The sequence below is a fragment of the Onychostoma macrolepis genome, chromosome 16 (assembly GCF_012432095.1).
Source record: "Onychostoma macrolepis isolate SWU-2019 chromosome 16, ASM1243209v1, whole genome shotgun sequence".
In the NCBI taxonomy this organism is placed as follows: Eukaryota; Metazoa; Chordata; class Actinopteri; order Cypriniformes; family Cyprinidae; genus Onychostoma; species Onychostoma macrolepis.
The window spans coordinates 11,984,674-12,006,247 of record NC_081170.1 but is presented as its reverse complement, the minus strand read 5'-3'; the positions used below and the strand labels follow the sequence as shown (position 1 = coordinate 12,006,247).

Sequence of the window (21,574 nt, the reverse complement as noted above, 5' to 3'; positions counted from 1 at the left end):
TATTTACGCCATTAATATTTGTATTATACTCCACCAAATATTTATAAAGATATAGATAATCTCACTCATAATTTTGACCGTCAAAGGCTTCAAATATTTAACAAAGAGATGTTGGATCTCCAAATCAAAGATATGAAACGCTATATAACAGCTCCAATACATTATTTATTTATTTTATTTCCATATTCTTTGCTGTAAGATGAAATATATATATATATACATTTCACTGGGGAGAAATACATTTCCCAGATTCAACACACTGTTAAAAAGTGACAGAGAGAATCTCCCTACTTCACAGGACACAGGCAGAGTTGGCCAGCAATGCTAGCGGCTCTGCATTGCATTAAGGTTGTGCGCTGTGCTGCTCTGCCCATCCCCCATACTGAGATACCAAAGCAGAGTTGTGCTGCTTTTGCAAGCAGCAAAGCTTCAGCTCGAGTGAGAGGCAGGCAGGGAGAGAGGGGGTGGGGAGAGCAGAGAACGAGACGGTGTGTTATTCTCCTAAAAAGATATTTTTCCCCAGAGATCCTTTCTCTATCTCTTTTTAGATTCCAAACTGAACCACAGTATAAATAGATGGGCTTATTTTGTGATGATAATGTATTCTGCCTTTCAACCACTTTGTGTGGTTTATCTGATTTTCTTCTTTACTCGTGCTCTCTCCCTCCCTCTCGTTTTTCATTTTCACTTCCTGCTTGCAGACTAGCTCAACCCACCACCAACCCTCCCTTCTCTTACTTTCCTAACGCATTTCAATCAGCACAACCCCCTAAAACAGTGTTTCTCAACCGGTTTGACTGATCCAACACCGCGCCAAAACTGTTTTTCATGCGAAATGTATTGAGAAATGCATGTATAGGCCCTACTTTATGGAATGTATTAACATAACTTTGGGTAAAAGGCAAAATTTGCTATTTTAAAATGATTAAACCCCCACAGTCACACATAATCTGTATTTAACGTTGCCTGTAGCATATTTCATTTTACCTTGCATAGTTTTACGAAGATGTTGGCATATTCCTATTTAGGCCAGCTTCTACTAAGTGACAGATGAATTTGTACCAAAATACCAAACACACAATGTGAAAAGATATGAGAAACATTTTCTTCTTCATTTTAAAAGTTTAATATATAAGCTATAAGATAAGATGTTACAAAAAAAATGTATTTTATTATCCTATCTTTATTCACTACACACACATATGGTCAAAATGCATGTCTTTATAGAAATGTTGCATTGTTTCCTATCGTAGTGACCTAAACCATTGGATTTTAGATACACACATTAACATTTATTTAACCAGGCAAGTCAAAAATCAACCTCTTCAACACCAGGGATAGGCCTACATACACATACAAAACAGAATTTATATTTATGTAGGCCTACAATATGTTGTCTATCCATTTTTCTATCAGCCCATTTTAGGGTTGAAAGCAAAGTAGGTGTGTATGTGTGTGTTTGCAGACTTTGGTATTTTATAGGCAGTGCAACAGCAAAACCAGTAAGACAAGCTTACTTCATGGAGAGACTGCATGCAACTAATGCAATCGTAATGTCTGGCTATATGGTTTCATTCAGTTCACTCCAGCCACAGTTTTCCCACCAAAATCTGTTCGAGGAGCAGTTTTCAACCCTGCCGTTATGCAACGTCAATTTAACACCCCCCTCTACCCAGCCCCCCTTCTCTGAATCCATTCCGCACTCGAGGAGAGTCCGAGCCATGTTTTACTGCTCTCAGCGCACCTCGGTAAAATGGCTGTATCTAAGTGAGCCTCGTGCTGGTGTGATCCGTTCCTCGGCTGTAGTCTACTTCTGCAACAGAACCCCCACAAATTCCGTGTCGGTTAAATTTCATTTCCCGGGAACTCGGTGCGAGAGAGTCTAAAAAACGGAGCCGACGGTGGAGTCCGGATTCGGTCCGGCGTAAGGGGTGGGGATGAGTCGGGACACGGGTAAATTGTTGTAAAACTATTGTATTTACATTCAATGTTTCGCGTTTGATTGTGACCGACTCGCCGAGAGGGAGAGGGGGGGGGATCATGGCCGCTCAGGTCGCCAGCGCTACCTCTCTCAACACCAGCCCGCCTTCCGAGCTGAAAAAACCGGATCGAGACCCAAAGGAGGAGTCGGTACCGGGGGAGAAGCAGCAGGAAAATAAGGAGCCGGGACTCGAGAGCGGATCTCCGGCTCGCGGGGAACTGCAGGACCGGGCCGATGTGGGAAATGCTGGGGGAGGAGGGGAGTCGGAGATGAAAAACGGCAACGTGAATCCGACGAGGGTGAACAATAATCAAAATGAGAACACCGGACCGGAGGGGAACAACCACCCCGGGATGGTACACCATCACGCGCCCGGGTTTCAGCCCGCTTCCTATAGCTACGCGCACTACGGCCGGGCCCCTTTTCATCAACATGGCGGACAACAAAGCCCTGGCATGGCAGCTGCAGCGGGGCCAGGCGCGCTGTCGAGCAGCATGATGGACCCCTATCAGCCCAACTCCCACGATCACGGCTTCCCGAACCACCAGTACAACAGCTACAGTCCGTTCGGGAACCGAAGCCCGTACCCGGGCCAGGGCTACGGCATGAACTCTCCGCGCAGCGCTCCTCAAGCCCAGGCGGTAGGGGGGCAGTCAGCCAAGCAGCAGCAGCCAGCAGCGGCTGCATCTTACAGCAATCAGCGGTATAACATGGGAAACCCGCAGCCTACATCCACCCCGACTCTCAACCAGCTCCTCACCTCACCGAGCGGTGCCCGGGGTTACCCGAATTACCCGCCGAGCGACTACAGCGGTCAGGACGGTGCTAAGGGACCAGCAGATATGGGCAGCAGCAGCGGGCAGTACGGTGGGGGCCATCCGGGTTGGCAACAAAGGACCCATCACCCGCAACCCATGAGTCCTGGAAGTACCGGGCAGCCCCTGGGAAGAAACCAGGTAAAATTACAACCCTATTGCCTTTGAAAACGGCCTCTCTCTCGCATTGCTCAAGTCATATGAGTGGTTGAAACGCACTGTGCTAGCTATTGTCTGAGCAAGAGACTCTATAAAATGGCTGCCTGCTTGGTTTTCCATAGCAGCTCATGCCTTTACTGCTTATATTCAGTTAAAATAACGAAACTTTCCAAAAGCCGCAAGCTTCGTGGCTGGACTTGTGTTGTGAGATGAAAACTGTTGCCTATTATTGCTGGAGTTGAAGGTAGATCTCCGATTGAAAATGCGTATTTAGCTCAGGCTGCTTCTCCACCAAGAAGGCTTAAACGCATTTAGCTTTTCCCTCATAGGCCTTTCTATGTTCTATATATGCTTTAATGTTCTGTACAATCATCTAATATGCAATATTTAGCCGGTTGGTGTGGTGTTTGTCAGTTCTGATGTTAATTAGGAGAGTGATTAACATAATATTAGCGGATGTTTCGTGTGGAAAAACCCGTCTTGTGTAAACCGATACGTGAGTGTCACACTTCTACAGTAGAGAAACATATGCTGATTATCCTCATTTTGGTCTAAAATGTATTTAAGCACGCTTTAAAGGGACGTTACTAGTACATTTGATGAGGAAAAGCTTCGTTTTTAAAGCGTGGACTCAATTGAATGTCGGTCTGTGTGCGCGCAGCTTGTAAACACAAGCCTAGTGATTTGAGTAAGTGCAGATTGGTTTGCAGTGGGATTTGAATTGTGGAGGTAAAATCCTCCTGTCAAAGGCAGGAGACAGTTGGTCTTGGGTTGACATGCTCGCTGAGATCTGATTGGCTCTGCATCCTGTGCTCTTGGCCATTTATAATTGCATATGATGTAACACTGAAACACTTGCTGATTAGTTCATGTTGCTCACCTCCCTCACTCTTTCAGTAGTGCATTGTATATATAAAATAAACATTGGCTAATGCTTTTAAGATTAATTCTACATATTTGACAAATAGGAGTTTATTAATTTAATAAGTGAGGGTTATATTCAGACACTGATACTTTTAACAGAATGTTGTTGATGTTTCAACATGCAATTATATATGCAAATAATATATAAAGGATGTATGGACATCCTCTCTTTTTTTGTACAGGGCAATACAATACACATTTTTGCAGATTTTATTCAAAGAATGTCAATAACAAAATCTGTGATTGGAAACTGGTTTCAAGTCACTCATCGACTGGGAATCTTTAGTGAGTTTTTGAAGTTTCGGTTATTGAAGACACTTGAATAGTCTGTCTCTTATTTCTCTAGGCTGTTGGATATTGAGCGTTAAAATCTTTTTGAATTCTCCCTGATTCATGCCAGTTGTTTACAGTATGATGTTGTGCACTGTTTCCTGTCTGGTCATTCTCTGCATGCTAAATGCTTGTTCATGTGGTGCCTATCATGATTGTTTGTCTTGGATATGTCCAAACACTTTTAAGTGCAATTTCAAGGTTGAACAACATCTGTTTACCACAGTTAACTTAGTTTATCATACTAGTTTGAGGCTACATGTGCTTCAGTTTTGTCGCTGTGCAAACTGTGCATCTGATAAGGGGATTGAAACTCGGTTTGCAAGTTTTCCTTTTGGCCTTGAATTTCTTATTTAGATTTTGTTTATTCTTATTTATTCTTGCTTTAAAGTTTTCTTTATTAATAACAATATGAGACTGTGAAATGAGAACCTGTGGAAAAAATAGTTTTTATACCAGAATCTCAACGTGTTTTATTGAACTTTCTTAAAATTTGAGCATTATTCCTTTTTGTTTGCAACATTAGGATCTCTATGGGATTGTTTTTTGAACACTATACCATTCAAAAGTATAAGTCAGTTGATTTGATTTGATTTTTTTCATTAATTAATGAATTTTTTTGTTCACAAAGGTGGCATTTATTTGATAAATTTCAGTAGAAACAGTAATTAAAAAAAAAAAAATTATATATATATATATATATAAAAATATAATTTTTTTATTTATTTATTTTAAATGTGATTTATTCCTGTGATGGCAAAGCTGAATTTTCAGCAGCCATTACTTCAGTCTTCAGTGTCACATGATCCTTCAGAAATCATTCTAATATGCTGATATGGTGCTCAAGAAACTTTTCTTATCATTGTAGAAAACAGTTGTGTGGCAGCTGTGGCTTCATATTTTTAATGGAAATTGTGATACTTTTTGGAGGGGGATTCTGTGAATAAAAATGTCAAAAGAGCAGCATTTAGATTTTTTTTCACGACGCTATAAAAGTACTACTGTCACTTTTGATCAATTTAATTTCACCTTGCTAAATAAAACTTACTGACTCCAAACAGTAATGTAGGTCTTTTAGTTTTTGTACAGAACTTCTTGGTTATTAATTATATTAGCTTAATAGATTCATTTTGATGTAGCACTTTCTCCTATAATTACGTTTTATTTAATCTCAGACAGAGTTATGCTTACTGCAGCATCTGAATGCCGTCCTGCCTTCAGTCTTCTGGTGTCCACCCCATCCCCCATGGCCAATCACAGCGCCCGTCCAGCAGCCTCTCCTGCCAAGGGAGCCCTCACTTTATCTTATGCAGATTAGCCATGTGCTGCTTTTATTTATTTTATTTTTCCATTCGGACACTGGAAAATGTCAAGAGCAGCTTGCCCTCAGTCGTTTCACACTTTAGAGCGTTTACAGCCGTAGACTTCCTTTTCAAGGTTTGAACTCGAGCCAGATTCTAAACGAGCCTCCAAGATATTAGACAGACATCGTAGAGGAGGTTTCACTGGTCCAAACAGGATAGGATGACACAGTGTACTTTCTTGTTTTGTTATATTTTAATGTTGTGTCATTCAGTAATGATGTTTAAGCTTTGGTCATGTTTGAGTCAGTGCCCATCTGAAGAACGGATCCATTTTTCCACTAGACAAAATGATACATAAAAAAGACTAAACAAAGGGTCATTTGAAAGAGTTGACTGACATTTGAATGTCTTCAATTTGGTTTGTAGTTTTGCCTCCATCAGTTTAACACTTTATATCAACATGGATTTCATATGTCAATGTAACACTTGAATAGACAGCCAGAATATGCATGAATGCGCGTCATTTGACATTTTAAAACCAAAATCTTTTTTTTTTTTTTTTGTATGTTCTGGGTCATCAGATACAAAGATGGAAAGAAGGACTTTGAGATATCAATGTGAGAGTTGAAAGTGATCTGGATATGTGCACTTTCCAACTGCATTTATGGTGTTTTATTAAAGTTGTTGCTTATCTGTCTTCTGAATAGAATTTACAATAATTACAGCAAAAGATCAATTTAATACAACAATGATTCATCCATTGCTTAATGAACTCAAATATATTTTATTAAAGTAATAATTATCACCTGAAGCTTGACATCATAATCGTACCAGCAGCATGATATTCAAAATAAATATTGAAATTTTATAGATATGTAGTGTATAACTGTATCTGGGTAATATCGCTAAATATATCTTGCTTTTTCAGCCTTCTGATGATGTTTTATGCATAAAATTATATAAAATATCAGAGACACCTTTAAAACATCTTTCATAACTCTCATACTTGGAGTTACAAAAAGGATAATGTTTTACTGACATTCTTTAGGAAAGTTGCTAATTAAAAATAACTTATTAAAGTCATCACCATATTCACAAAGTTGCATTATTTTATTTTAGATAATATTCAACATATCACCCACTTAATGTAATATGATATAAACTACTGTTCAAAATTCTGTACTCATACAGTTAAAAAAATGTAATAAAAAATATTATTACATTTAAAATGACTGCTTTCTGTTTTTATATATTTTTATATTTAAAATGTATTCCTGTGATGGCAAAGCTGAATTTTCAGCAGCTGTTACTTCAGAGTCACAAGATTCTTCAGAAATCATTCTAGTATGCTGATTTGCTGCTTAAACATTTCTTCTCAATGTTATAAACAGTTGTGAAACTTACTACATTTGTGGAAACTATGAAGCATTTTTGAGGGTTCTTTGATGAATAGAAATCTTTTTGCATTTATATAGAAACTTTTGTAACCTTGTAAATGACTTTACTGTCACTTTTGATCAGATTAATGCATCCTTGATGAATACAAGTATTAATTTCTTTCAAAAACAAATCTTACTGACCCCAAAAGTTTGAACTGAATTTAGATATCGTATTTTGTGTAGGTGAACACTGGAGAGTAACTCATTTGGCTGCTCGGTAAATGTATTAAGCTGACCTTCAGAACAGTGGACAATATGTATGAAAGTATACTTAATATTTCATGCTTCAGAGCGTTGTTTTTGTTTTTGAACGTACACGGAGGAGAATTATGATAGATAAGACAGCATACACTTCTTTTATTTCTCTCTGCGGGTCAGTTTTGTTATCAAGTAATTGTTGAAATGTAAGTATGTAACTAGTATGAAATACTGTACTTGAATGCAAGACAAGTATTTAAAATGCATTCATTTTTAACCTGGAGGAGAACAGGATGCAGACTCATTGCAGTGCCGCCATTATAAGGATGCTAATTTTTTGCTAATAATGCTAATTTATATTTAAAAAGTGTTTAATACACACAGTGAAAATAAATGTTTAAGGACACGCACAAATATTATCAACTGCATGTGCATGCAATAGAATTGTCATCGCTTGTGGGTAATGAAGTTAAGCTTCTAAAAGGAAAATAAAGACTTGGGTCTGTATTTTTAAATTTCAAGTGTTAGCAAGCGAAGTTTGAATCAGTCAGATTGTCTGTGCGAAAGACTACATAAGCTGATGCAATTAATATAGTGCCATGTTCTGCAAATATCAGAATTGAATGCTGGAAACGTGCTGTATTTTGTTGTCCATCAGTGTTTGTGCAGTTGTTATTTGTTAGTTTACAACGAAATGACTTGTATTCCAGCTCCAATATTTACATGACCCCCCCCCTCATCTTGGACTTCTATGCTCCAGCGTTCATCTCATTGCAAGTCAAGCTGGACCTCTCCTCTCATGTCATTAAGCCCTGTGTCATTCATTCGGTGCCAAGATTGCCGTCTTTTTCCGAAAAAAGGAAAAGCTGGCTTGGCCGAGGCTCAAGCAGAGCTACAGCTGGGATGTGTTAAATATTCGGCAGACTGCCCTCCATTTGAAATGAGTTATATATAGCACTGTTGACTTCCTTAACTAAGGCTGAGCAAGGTAACGGTCAGGTTAATAACCGTGGGAATCGGCAGCAGAGGGTTATTTGCTGTCTCTCTTTTTCCTTCTCCTTTTTCCACTATCGCTTCCCCCCCTCTGGCTGTTCTCTCTCTTCTTCTCTTGTGGTTTCTTGCATTTTTATTCTGTCCTTGCTATTCTTTCATTCCCACCCTGGCTTTTTAAAATCAAATTCTCAAGTGTGGGAGTGCAGTAGTACAGAATAATGGTTTGATTTAATGGTTTTGGAAAATGCGTCCTTGAGTTTTTAAAAAGCTTTGTAGATGTCTTTGTGTGAAACTCAGTTTATGCTTTTCTGTCATTATCTGTGAGATACCTTTGCTCAAACCACTTTGTCACTCTCGTTCCACAGACTCCAGGCTCCATGGATCAAATGGGGAAAATGCGTGGTCAGCCTTATGGGTCGGGCGGGCCTTATTCCCAGCAGCCCCATCAAGGGCCTCCTCCGGGGCCCCAGCAGGGGCCTGCTTACCCAGGCCAGGGCTACGGGCCCCCTGGCCCTCAGAGATACCCTATGGGCATGCAAGGACGTATGCAGTATGGCCAGCAGGTCAGTGATCTTTCTCAGTGTTTTAAGGGTTCACGGTTTGAATATGCTGCACTGTTGTAGTTAAATGAGTGAATATCCTGGTAATTATAAGTTGTGAAGCTAATAATGCTGCTTTTTTTTTTAACCTATTGCGATGTGTTCTCATTTGATCAGAGGTAGGGTTTTAAAGTTAGTTTAGCAGCATAGATACACAGACATTGTTTTCAAGCAAGAAGGTTCAAGGTAAAAAAAACTTTTGTATAAAGTCAGGTTGCTGATAGTTTAACACGAATAATATTAACACTGATGCATGAAGAAAATTCTATAGTAATAATAAATTATTTTTATTAACAATTCAAGATGTTACCATTATTATCTTTGACCTTAACCTGTAATTCTATAATTTAATAACTTAAATTCAACATTGTTTTACAATGTGGTTATGCACCAAATATTACCTGAGTATCTTTTCAGAATGCACCATCTTGTGAAAAAAAAACAAAAAAACAAAAACAACAATGAATGAGAATCATATTAATTTGAAGTAAAAAGATTTTTTGGGGCTTTAATTTTTGGGTTAAATCACAGTGTATCATAGTGTTTGGTGTTACAAAGCTTGGCAAAAATAGCAACGTGTAGCATATTGTGTCCCAGGTATCATGGGATCTTTAGCCATTCCTAGCCTTAATAAATAATTACAAATGTGATGCTGGACAAGGTCACACTTTCTGGTACAATAGCTACATTTTATCCTTGTCTTATTATTTAGGGAATAGGAAGGATAAAAAGTTGTTGGGCTGTGTGCAGGTATATTTTGTACGGGTTATAATAAAGCCCATCTGGTCTCTTTTAGCAATAAAATTTCTGTCCCAGTTTTAATATTAAATATTATTAATATAAACTCATATTAACAATAACATGGAATTCTAAAATTGTCATTTTTCAGTGCTTAGAAGAGTCGTGGAAATTTCTGATGTTGAAATATCAGTTTTCTATTAATGCCGAGTGTTAAAAACCTTGAGCTTTAAATCTCAGGACGATTTTACTTTCTTAATGGTAACATTTTTTACATTTTTAAAAAGTAGCAATTTTAAACTATGAATTCTCATCCTTTAATCAAGAACAAACTGGAAAAGTAATGGAAATTCAAGAAGTCTGCTTTTATAAGGCTTAATACAACACGTATTGCTTCAAAGCAGCTATACAGTAATGAACAGGAAAAACAATGTCAGTGTCACAAATTCATTTGTCAAAGGAAGTGGGAGTCTTGTCTATAGCATGTCAATAAAAAGAACTTGTCTTTTTGTATATTTACCCGCATGATATAAATCAGTGTGGGAAATGCCATGAGTGTAATGATCTACTTGTTTGCACAGATGCCATCATATGGACAGCAGGGACCAGGGGGTTATGTGCAGCAGGGGCAGCAGCCCTATTACGGCCAGCACGGTCAGGGGCCTCACTCGGGGCAGCAGCAGTCGCCATACCCCGGGCCTTCCCCTGGGCAACCAGGAGGTCAGGGACCTTATTCACAGCAACCTCATGGCCCCCAGTCATCTGGCCCACACGGACAGGCTGGCCCTCCTTACCAACAACCCCACATGCCCCAGCAGCCACAGGGGCAGATGACTGGCCCGTCGCCGAGCCCGTCGCAGTCCCCGTACTCACAGTCCTCGGCGCCACCCCAGGCCAGCCAGTCTCCCTATCCACAGCAACAGGTGCCTCAGTCCCAGCCCTCGCAGCAGGGGAGCTCCCAGGCTCCTCCTGCATCCCAACCCAGTTACCCTCCTGCCCAAGGCCCCCAACAACAACAACAGCAGCAGCAGCAGCAGCCGCCACCACCGCCAACGTCACAGCAGCCACCGCAGACGCCCACACCTGCTTCTCAGCCGCCTGCGGGACACGGACAGATGCCACAGGGACAGCCCTCATCATACTCCCAGAATCCCCACAACAACAACAACAACAACAGCAGCAACAGCAGCAGCAACAATCGCCGTATCAGCGTTTTCCTCCCCCTCCTCAGGTAACTTAAGCTTTTGGCTTTCGTATTAAAGTGGTGGTTCAGGGTGGATGAAAAATTAGATAATGAAAGTGAGAGTTGCTGAGATCAACTGTCACCACGGTGCCCTCGAGCAACAGTTCGAAACTATAGGTAAAGCTTTGCAACAAAATTTAGTTAATGCATTACGTGTCAGTAATTAACAATGATAAACACTGTTGTATTATTATCATTGGGTAATGTTAATCAGCATTAGCATATTAGAATAATTTTTCAAGGATCATGTGACACTGAAGACTGGAGTAATGAAAATTGCTGATGAAAATTCAGCTTTTTGATCTCTGGAATTAATTGCATTTTAAAATAAAGACAATAGAAAGCAATATAGAACACAGTTATTGTGAATTGTAAAAATATTTAACTGTTTTTGATAAGATAAATGCAGTCTTGGTGAGCAGAAGAGACTTTGTATAAAAACAAAAAACATCTGACTCCACAGTAATGTCTTATTTTCTTCTAATAATAATGTATTATGGAACATTAATTAACAGTGAACAATAGTACATTTATGAATTCACTTAATCGAGGTTAAAAAAATGAAATGGTTGTTCATTGTTAGCTTAAACCTAATGCATTAACTAATGTTAACAACTGCAATCTTGTTGTAAAGTGTTAAGTATCTGCCGAATAACATGTAAATATATATACATTTTCTACACTGGATGTTGTTTTTAATACCGTTTACTATGTTTATTTCTGAACATATGCAAATTTAAAGGTGGGATGTTAATAGCATGTTTAATATTCACTTTGTGTGTTTGAACTAAATTGGATGACTGCTTTTGTTTGAAGTCTGGAATGCATTTCATTTCACAGTGCCACCACATTTACAGATTCGTACGGTAATAAAAGCAGTGTTGTAACTGGTTATTCTTAAGTACAAAAACAGAAACTTGTATTACTAACAGTGAAAATGACCTAAACCCAGCATGTAATATTTGAAAGCAAAAGCATCTATATATGCGTCCACTGTCCTAAATACCAACTTCGACTGACCTGGGCTGCCTTCCCCCCACCCCCCCACAGGAGATTTCCCAGGAGTCTTTTAGCTCCCAGTCCAGCGCTCCCCCCTCCGGTCCGCCTCTGGCATCGAAGAGCAGCACAGAGGACATGCAGGGCAGACCCTCCAGTCTACCAGTGAGTCTGACACTTTCATTTCACACAAGCTGTTGACTGCGTCCAACCGCATTTAAAGATGCATTGTGAATTTGACAGATTCACGAGTGTGCAATCAAGTTGTTTCAGTCAAACGCTATTTTTATGTTGACTTTTAGTTCGAGGTAATTAGCTTGAAGATGTGAGCATAATTCAGCCTCAGCTGCACCTTTATCTCTGGAGTGATTATGTAGGACCTTTGGGGTTGTTGCTAAATGAAGAACTTCATGTGGTCTGTCACGGAAATATATGCCATCGGTTCTCTCTCTACCATTTTTTTTTTTTGTACTCTCCATGTGAATTCTGCTTCTGTCTCCGAGATTTAATTGCATTTGAGTGTGTGTTATGACCTGCGAGACTGTGTCTGAAAAGGACACATGGAGAGACACCCAGCTGCGCTGACTCAGCACACGTGCAGCCGACTGCCGTAGCTATGGCAACCTCAGGGACGCTGTGATCTCACTTTTTTCCCCCCTCCTAGATGAGATAAATAAGGCCAGCAGCCTCTGGCTGTGTGATTGTATGTGTACGAGAGCACTTGAGTGTGTGTGTCCCAGAGAGGGAAAAAAAACTGTGCCAGAGTTCATTGTTGCCGAGTGGAAGAAGCTGTCACCAGGAGATTTATTCTAAAGAAGAAAAGTTTTTGTGGTATTATTAAATTTTGCTATTGTGCTGCTGATTTAATTTTTTTTTTTTTTTTTTTACAGACTGTTTTTTTATTTTTGTGAGCGAGTCCTTGGGCTTATTTTCAGTACAGAATATCTATCTTGCCTTGGCCTAACAATTAAGCAACAAACCTTATCCAGAGCCTGCAAGACACACTTGTGATTCTGAATGTGGATTTATTTTTTAGCAAAATTCTTTGCTGAATGCTGAATGTTGCTGATTGGATAGGAAAATGTTAATAAAATAAAGATAATGCCATGAAGAGTTCTTTGAGACAGCTGACAGCTTCATTTTTAAATCCCTAGCAGAAATGCTGGAATACCAAATGATAACACCAGCTGAGCCTGTTTTTTTTGTTTTGTTTTTTCTCTTCTATTTGTGTTTTTGTCTTTCTATGGGAACACAGATAATTTTTTTTCGCCAAGTACGTTCATATTTGCAGTGCATGTAATGGAAATAACATGCATTTTCTAAATGAATGTTATTGGTCTTACTGTGACATTCATTTTTCAAAATTATTATTATTATTTAGAATCTTAACGTCATAACTCAACCTTTCAGTGAAATGAGACTTCCCTCTGGTGACACTTACCAGACTCCAACCATTTAGTCTTCTTAAACCAGAGCTCACATTCAGATCTGCCATTCTTCTAATGAACCATCATTGGATAGTCTCCGCCCTACTTTTTTTCTTCTTTTCCAAAAAATCAGAGGAAAAGATACTACTTCCGGTACATTCCGACTCCCATCTTAGATTTTTCTGACCTCCTCTCTACGGTTCTCTTTGCTTAGGACCTATCCGGTTCAATCGATGACCTGCCTACTGGTACAGAGGGCGCTTTGAGCCCTGGAGTCAGCACATCTGGAGTATCCAGCAGTCAAGGAGAACAGAGCAATCCAGCACAGTCACCCTTCTCCCCTCACACTTCTCCCCCGGTGGGCTCTCCTGCCAGCGCCTCAGCATCTCGTTCCGGGCCACTGTCCCCTGCCACGATGCCAGGTAGGGCTTAGTACATCTTAAATTATTTTGAAATGTGTTCATGCCACTCTATGGGACAGCAGTCATCAGGAAGATGGTTTGGAATCGTTACAAATATTAAATATTAAGAATATTTTGTGGCATCAATTGCAATCTTCTTTTTTTTTTTTTGAGCATATGGCATGAGTTTGTGGTTTGACTAGCAGTTTATCCTGACTAATGGAAAATGGTGGAGTGCTTGAAACATTTAAATTTAAACTATTTGAATTTAAAATATACAAAAAAAAAATGTTCAAGTTATAAAATGTTATACAATTTTTATTTATTTAGTTTTTTAACCACATTTGAATTTCTCATTTTTAGGGAACCAGATGCCTCCCCGCCCTTCAAGTGGACAGTCTGATGGGATGATGCACCCTTCAATGAATCAACCTGGCATTGGCCAAGAAAGAGGTAACTCAGTCTGTATAATTTGAAAAAGGCAGGAATTGTTTTCTATCCTGATGCTCTCTTTTTATTTATTGTATCAACACATTAATCTTGTTGTCTGCACAGGATATATGCAGAGAAACCCTCAGATGGCACCCTATGGGTCTCCACAGTCTAGCTCTGCGTTGTCTCCTCGTCAGTCGTCTGGAGGCCAGGTGCATGCTGGAATGGTCCCTTATCAGCAGAACAACTCTATGACAAACTATGGGCCTCAAAGTGGTCAATATGGCCCACAGAGTAAGTGGCTCAGTGGTAACAGCGACTTTAATTTAAAGTAAAGCATATCTTAAAAATTAGGGCAATTAAGAAAAATGTACATTTGAAAAAATAAGTCCCTTGTTGAGAGAAGTTATTGTAGTTGAGGTGCAGATATTGGGCTTTTATCTTTCTCTTCTTGCTGTCCCTCCAAATCCTTCTCACTCTCCCTCTTTTTCTCTCTGTGCGACCAGTGGATCACAGTGTGGTTATTTTTAGCGTCAGTGAAAAAAAGGAAGTTGACGTAGCATGGCTCACGTCAGTTGAGCAACTACAGTGACTGTGGGTTACAGCAACGCTACATGCTGCTAAAACACTCAAGGGCCTGGAAGTCCCTTAACAAGCCCACCAATGAGGCAACTATACCCCAACTCATTCGGCCAATGCTAATTGCTAATACTGTTGTGGTGTTCAGACTTTTTGTTTCATTCGCAAATTGTAGTTGGGATAAGATTTCTTATTAAACCTGTTTTATTTCTCTCTACAGAAAGATGCAGCATAAGCAATATGGTGTTTTGATTAACTGAACTGCTTTTGTTGTCATTGTATAACTATTATTAATATAGCATTATGTCAGTTTGTTTTGCATTTCTATGCATGTATTTTAAAACGGTACTGTACTTATTTTTCACAATCGTGGAAACTTTGTATCAAATTACAACTGCCTTTCTTCCTCTTCAGGTTACCCCAGGCAGCCTGGTTACAGTGGCATGCCTAATGCCAATTACCCAGGCCCTGGCATGGGTGGATCCATGAACCCTATGTCTGGACAAGGAGGAGGGCCAATGTTTGCCGGCATGCCGGCTGGAAGGATGCCTCATGGACAGATGGGTGCACGTCCCTATGGCCCCAACATGGGTCCCAACATGAGTCCCAATATGGGTCCTAATATGGGCAGCATGCCCCCTCAAGTGGGAACCGGGATGTGCCCACCTCCAGGCCTCAACAGAAAGCCACAGGATGCCGCATCAATGCAGCATGGACCCGCCAACTCGATACACAACAGGTACACAAGAACTGAAATTCAACTGAAGTTGTGCGAGAAGTTATCATTGTTCTGTAGCATATGTCTGATTTGTTAGCCTTTTCTCTTTTTTAAATACAAACTAGATCCAATCAGGTAGTTTGAAGTTAAATGTGTTTTGCCTCACAGGCTACCAGGTTACCCCAATATGTCTCCTGGTCCCGGTATGATGGGCTCAGGACCTCCATATGGCCCTTCCATGAACAACATGCCTGGAATGATGAATACCCAGGGTTCACCCTACCCTATGGGTGGTAACATGGCTAACAACACTAGTGGTAAGATAATAATAAAAAAAAAAATCTTTTTTTGTACGTTACAAAAAAAAAAAAAGGAACCTAGCTGAAGTCATTTTTACCTGCCAGATCACAATCATGGTTAATGTATCTGTTTTTCTCTTAGGCATGTCCCCTGGTCCGGACTTTGGTATGGATGGGAAACTTAACCAAGCCCAGAAAATAAATAACAAAGTTGAGGGGACGCCCAAGACAGAATCAAAATCCAAGGTTTGTTTAACATTTAGATAGAAGTGTAATGTCTTTACAGCAGAAATCTGTCATCCTTTTTTGCACTTCCTGTTTAATTCCTTTTATATGAACTGCTTCTGCCTAGAAATCAAGTTCCTCCACGACAACCAATGAGAAGATCACTCGGTTGTATGAGCTAGGCCCAGAGCCAGAAAGAAAGATGTGGGTAGACCGCTACTTAGCTTTCATAGAAGAAAAAGCCATGGGCATGAGTAACCTGCCGGCTGTGGGACGCAAGCCCCTTGATCTCTTCCGCCTCTACGTGTCTGTCAAGGAGATTGGAGGTCTTACACAGGTATGTTCAAGTTGTCCATACACATTAAGGTAATGTTGAAGGTCTCAACTCATTTTCTCTCAAGGGTGTTTGCTTATATAATTTGGCGTCCTTGTAATTGCAGGTTAATAAGAACAAAAAATGGAGGGAGCTGGCCACAAATCTGAACGTGGGGACTTCCAGCAGTGCTGCCAGCTCTCTGAAAAAGCAGTACATTCAATGTCTGTATGCTTTTGAATGTAAGATTGAGCGTGGAGAAGACCCACCACCTGACATTATTTCTGGAGATAGCAAAAAGAACCAGCCCAAGATTCAGCCTCCCTCCCCAGGTGAGTTCTGACATCTTGGATCTTAACAATTTAACTGCTGCAACATCACCTATTCGAAAATTAAGTGAGGAACATACGATAATTGTCTTGTATATATTTTTAAGCTAAAAAACTACTGTTATTGAAGCATCATCATTATAGGTTTATGAATTAATACTGTGTGCAATTTAAGCTCTTTTATTTAGAAGCACATATGAAAAAGGCAGAAGAAAGATACATTATAATAACATTATTAATGTTTGAACATATGAATCATTGCATTATCTCTAATGACCAGTTGCAGAAGTCACAAAGAATAACTTTAAGGGGCCATGAAACCCTTAAACACATTTTTACAGATTGCAGGTTAGAGAGTATGTGTGTATGTAATTAGATTCTGAGCATTTCTTTGCATTATTCATGAGAGAGAACTCGTTACATTACACTTTAACTGCCCAAGAATTTGGCTTGTGGTACTAATGATGTTGTAGTACTTGCATGTAAATATAAGGAACATAGAAGTATAATGTTTCCCATCTCTTTTTTTTTTTTTTGCATGGAACAGCTGGATCCGGCTCTCTCCAGGGGCCCCAGACGCCTCAGTCCACCAGCAGCTCCATGGCAGAAAGCGGAGACTTGAAGCCCCCTACTCCTGCTTCCACCCCACACAGCCAGATGCCTCCAATGCCAAGTGGCAGGTGAGATTTGCTCAATTGTCTTGCAGTACTGTTTGCGTTATTTGAGTGTGAACCACTCCTTACCTGCCCTGTTTCTTAGGAGCAGTGTGAACCTGCAAGATCCATTTGCTGATAGCGACTTCTCTCGGAGAAACACTATGACGCCCAACTCTGGCTACCAGTCAGGCATGAGCACCCCAGAGATGCCTGGTCGCATGGGACCCTATGAACCCAATAAAGATCACTTCAGTGGTATGCGAAAAGGTTTGTATTGTAGTCATGTAATCCTAGTCCATTATAGTTCATGATAAGCTACCTGGTGTAATGAGCTGTGTGCTTGTGGTCCTAGTTGGAGAACAGTTCATGCCTGGTGGGCAGGGTCCCAACAGCAGTCTCGGTGATCAGTACAACAGGGGACCACCAGGCCCTATGGGAAACATGCCCATGGGCCAGCGGCATCAGTATCCATATGGCCCCGGCTATGACAGGAGGTACACTGAAACTTTATTTTGGGAAGAAACTAATTCCTTTACTTTCATTGGTGTTATGTAAATGATGCAATGAACCTTGAACCTCTCCTGTGTTGCGTAGACCAGAGTCAGGGATGGGCCCAGATGGCAGCATGGGGCCTGGAGTGCCACAGCCAAATATCATGACTTCCAATGCCGAATCTGGGATGTACTCACCAAATCGTTACCCTCCACAGCAACAGCGGTCAGTCCACTAACTGGTTCGTTTTTATGGAGATTGTATTTGTATATCTGCTATATCTAGTTCTCATTTCTCTTGCCTATGGTTCTGTGCAGGCATGAGTCCTACAGTAATCAGTATCCTGGTCAGGGTGCGCCTCCTGGTGGCTCCTATCCGAATCAGCAGCCTGGAATGTACCCGCAACAACAATCGGTACGAGAGCGGTTAATAAAACGATCTATAAAACATTTTTTTTCTGTGTGACATTGGTATAATGACTAAATGTTACTGAAAGCCTTTTCATTTTAAATGTAATTTGTTGCCTTTAGAACTACAAAAGACCAGGTGATGGTGTTTACCCACCAGCTAAACGGCACCACGACGGTGAGATGTTCAGTGGGCCATACAACGCTCAGCAGCCACAGCCACCACCGCAGGCTCCCCCTAGTGGTTCCTCAAGTGGTCAGGAAATCTATAACCAGTATAACAGTTCCTACCCTGGCTCGGACCGTCGTCCACCTGGTCCCCAGAATCAGTTCCCTTTCCCCTTTGGAAGAGATCGGATTCAAGCAGGCACGGGTCCAAACTCCCAGGGTTCCATGCCTCCTCAAATGATGGGCAGTCCAATGCAGTCTGGTCCTGACGGTCCTCAAGGTGGCATGTGGCAGGGCCGAGGTGATATGGGCTACCCCAGTTACCCTAACCGTCAGGGACCTCCTACTGGTCCCGGTCAGGGCCCTGGCTACCATGCAATAAATCGATCTGAAGACATGATGCCTTCTGAACCACGCATGAATCATGAGGGCCAGTGGCCTGGGCCACGACAACCCCCATATGGCCCTAGTGGCGCAGGTCCACCATTGAGCAGACCCTTGCAGTCAAATTACCAGTCTCCCCAAACCATGCAAAATCACATTCCACAGGTGTCAAGCCCCACGCCCATGCCTCGGCCTATGGAAAGCAGGACTTCCCCCAGCAAATCAGCCTACATACCCAGCAATATCAAAATGCAGAAAGCGGGACCTCCAGTGCCTGCATCTCACATTGTACCTCCCTCAGTACAGCCTCCAATGATGAGAAGAGACCTATCCTTCCCTCCAGGTTCCATAGAGGCAACATCACCAGTTCTCAAATCACGTAGGCGTCTTACCATGAAAGAAATTGGTAAGTTAATTTTACATTTTGGTTATTTATCAAGCTCAGTCCTGAGAGATACAGAAAGATAACTGTGTACTACTTTTGCAGGCACTCCAGAAGCATGGAGAGTCATGATGTCCCTTAAATCGGGACTGTTGGCGGAGAGTACATGGGCTTTAGACACCATCAACATCTTGTTATATGATGACAACAGTATTTCAAATTTCAACCTTATACAGGTGAGTAATTTTTGGAAAATGACAAAAATGTTTATTGCCATTTACTTAAGTCTCATTCTAAGTAACATACTAATATTTTCTTTTAAAGCTCCCTGGTTTCCTGGAACTAATCATTGAGTATTTCCGCCGTTGCCTCATTGAGATCTTTGGGATTCTGAGGGAATATGAAGTTGGGGATCCAGGACAAAGAGCTCTTTTAGATCCCAGCGTGCTCAAAAAAGATGAAAACACTGTGGATGATGAGGCATTGGTTGAGGGCATGGAGGAAGATGGAGAAACAGAGGAGGAAGATGAAGGAGAGGAAATGCACAGGTCAAAACATCAGGAACAACACATGGCACAAGGACCTCTCCAGATAAAGCAGGAAGAGAAGCCAAGGACACTTGAAGACTCTGTGAAGACAGAAGATTGCCAAGGGACTGAAGGAGAGTCATCTGCAGAACCCAAGACTTCAGAGCCACCATGTCTCGAGTTGGCTGTTACTCAAGAGAAGCCCAAACAGGCTAGCAAGTTTGATAAGCTTCCCTTGAAGATTGTGAGAAAAAAGGATCCATTTGTGGTGGACTGCTCAAATAAGCTTGGTCGGTTGCAGGAATTTGACAGTGGCCTCCTGCACTGGAGTATCGGTGGAGGTGACACAACAGAACACATTCAGACCCACTTTGAAAGCAAGATGGACCTGTTGCACCATCGGAAGCGTCTTCCTGCGCAGGTCCCTGACAGGAAGAGAGGAGCACAGAAGGACAGCCAGGCACCCTCGCTGCCCTCATCAAGTGAAGACCATGGGAAAGAAGTGGACCGGCAGCCCTCTCCAGAGTCATCCACTGAGAAAGTGACCAACGGAATTTCAGATTTGAGGGACGACAGACCTGCTGACTCCTTAGAAACTGCCTCTGAGGGGACTTCACACACAGAGAAAGATGAAGAGAAACAAGTAACTGAGACGACAACTTTAGAAAACATTAGGCCAGCACCTCCAAGCCAATCATTACAGGGTCAGCGCTCCATCGCCGTTTTAGAAGATGAGCCACACAGCAAGGATGAAGCTCCTCTCGTCACGCTCTCAGACTGGCAAGACTCCCTTGCCCGTCGCTGCATCTGTGTCTCCAACATTGTCCGCAGTCTCTCGTTCATCCCGGGCAATGACTCGGAGATGTCAAAGCATCCAGGGCTATTGCTACTGCTGGGCCGCCTGTTGCTTCTCCACCATCGTCATCCAGAGCGCAAGCAGGCGCCTTTAACCTACGAAAAAGAAGAGGAGGTGGATGAGAGTCTTGGTAGCAAGAAAGACGAGTGGTGGTGGGACTGTTTGGAGGTACTACGGGAAAATTGCTTGGTCACTCTTGCCAACATCTCAGGCCAGCTTGACTTCTCGGTCTACACTGAGAGCATCTGCCTGCCTCTGCTGGATGGCTTGCTCCATTGGGCTGTTTGTCCTTCAGCGGAAGCCCAAGACCCCTTCCCTAGTCTCGGGCTTAACGGCGCCTTGTCCCCCCAGAGACTAGTCCTGGAGACCCTCTGTAAGCTCAGCATTCAGGACAACAATGTGGACCTCATTCTGGCGACGCCACCTTTTAGTAGATTAGAGAAGCTGTTTGGTAACCTTGTGCGTCTAGTTGGAGAGCGAAAGGTGCCTGTTTGTCGGGAGATGGCAGTCGTGCTGCTGGCCAATCTCGCACAGGGTGACAGCCTGGCGGCCCGTGCCATTGCGGTACAGAAGGCCAGTGTAGGGAATCTATTGGGCTTCTTGGAGGACAGCTTAGCAGCTACGCAGTTCCAGCAGAGCCAGGGTTCCTTACTGCACATGCAGGGGTCACACTTTGAGCCAACAAGTGTGGACATGATGCGGCGGGCTGCTCGGGCTCTGCTCGCTCTCGCTAAGGTGGAGGAGAACCACTCTGAGTTTACGCTGTATGAATCGCGGCTACTGGACCTTTCTGTCTCCCCGCTCATGAACTCATTGGTGTCCCATGTCATCTGTGATGTACTCTTTTTGATAGGCCAGTCATGACAGCTGTGCGGAGCTGTGGCTCCACCTTCTCTGGTTTTCGTACTTCCCCCTTGCCTGTCCTCCCCATTGGCGAGTGGGGATTGAAAGCAGAGAAAATTGACTATTTTTGGTTTTGTTTTGTTTTTTTTAATTTATGCAAGCCCTTTCATATTACACCCACTGGTCCCCCTTTTCTCTGCGTCTCACTTTGGGAAGGTTGTCACAAATTTGCTGTGGATCATGAACCAGAGCCTCAACACACTGACACAAACTGTAACACTGATGCCAACTAGATGACATGGACAGGGACCCCAACTTTTGTGTCCTTGTCTGAGGGGAAAGTACTTTTTATAATAAAATAAATAAATGAATAAAATAAATAGCTTGAAAAAACAAACTATTTACCAAAGTTGCTGT

General features: G+C 41.7%; 1 protein-coding gene across 1 annotated transcript; it reads left to right on the top strand.

The window, feature by feature from the left end:
- Positions 1-1,693: 1,693 nt before the first annotated feature.
- arid1aa (AT-rich interaction domain 1Aa) lies at positions 1,694-21,554 on the top strand. The gene is given in 21 exon segments (XM_058746266.1): positions 1,694-2,937; positions 8,509-8,706; positions 10,062-10,626; positions 10,629-10,711; positions 11,774-11,884; positions 13,361-13,568; positions 13,911-14,000; positions 14,103-14,273; positions 14,973-15,297; positions 15,445-15,593; positions 15,718-15,821; positions 15,928-16,137; positions 16,241-16,445; positions 16,990-17,122; positions 17,202-17,365; positions 17,451-17,592; positions 17,693-17,815; positions 17,908-18,004; positions 18,121-18,955; positions 19,037-19,167; positions 19,256-21,554. Coding segments are annotated over 21 exon segments (6,864 nt in total). The 5' UTR covers positions 1,694-2,040; the 3' UTR covers positions 21,179-21,554.
- Positions 21,555-21,574: the final 20 nt, after the last annotated feature.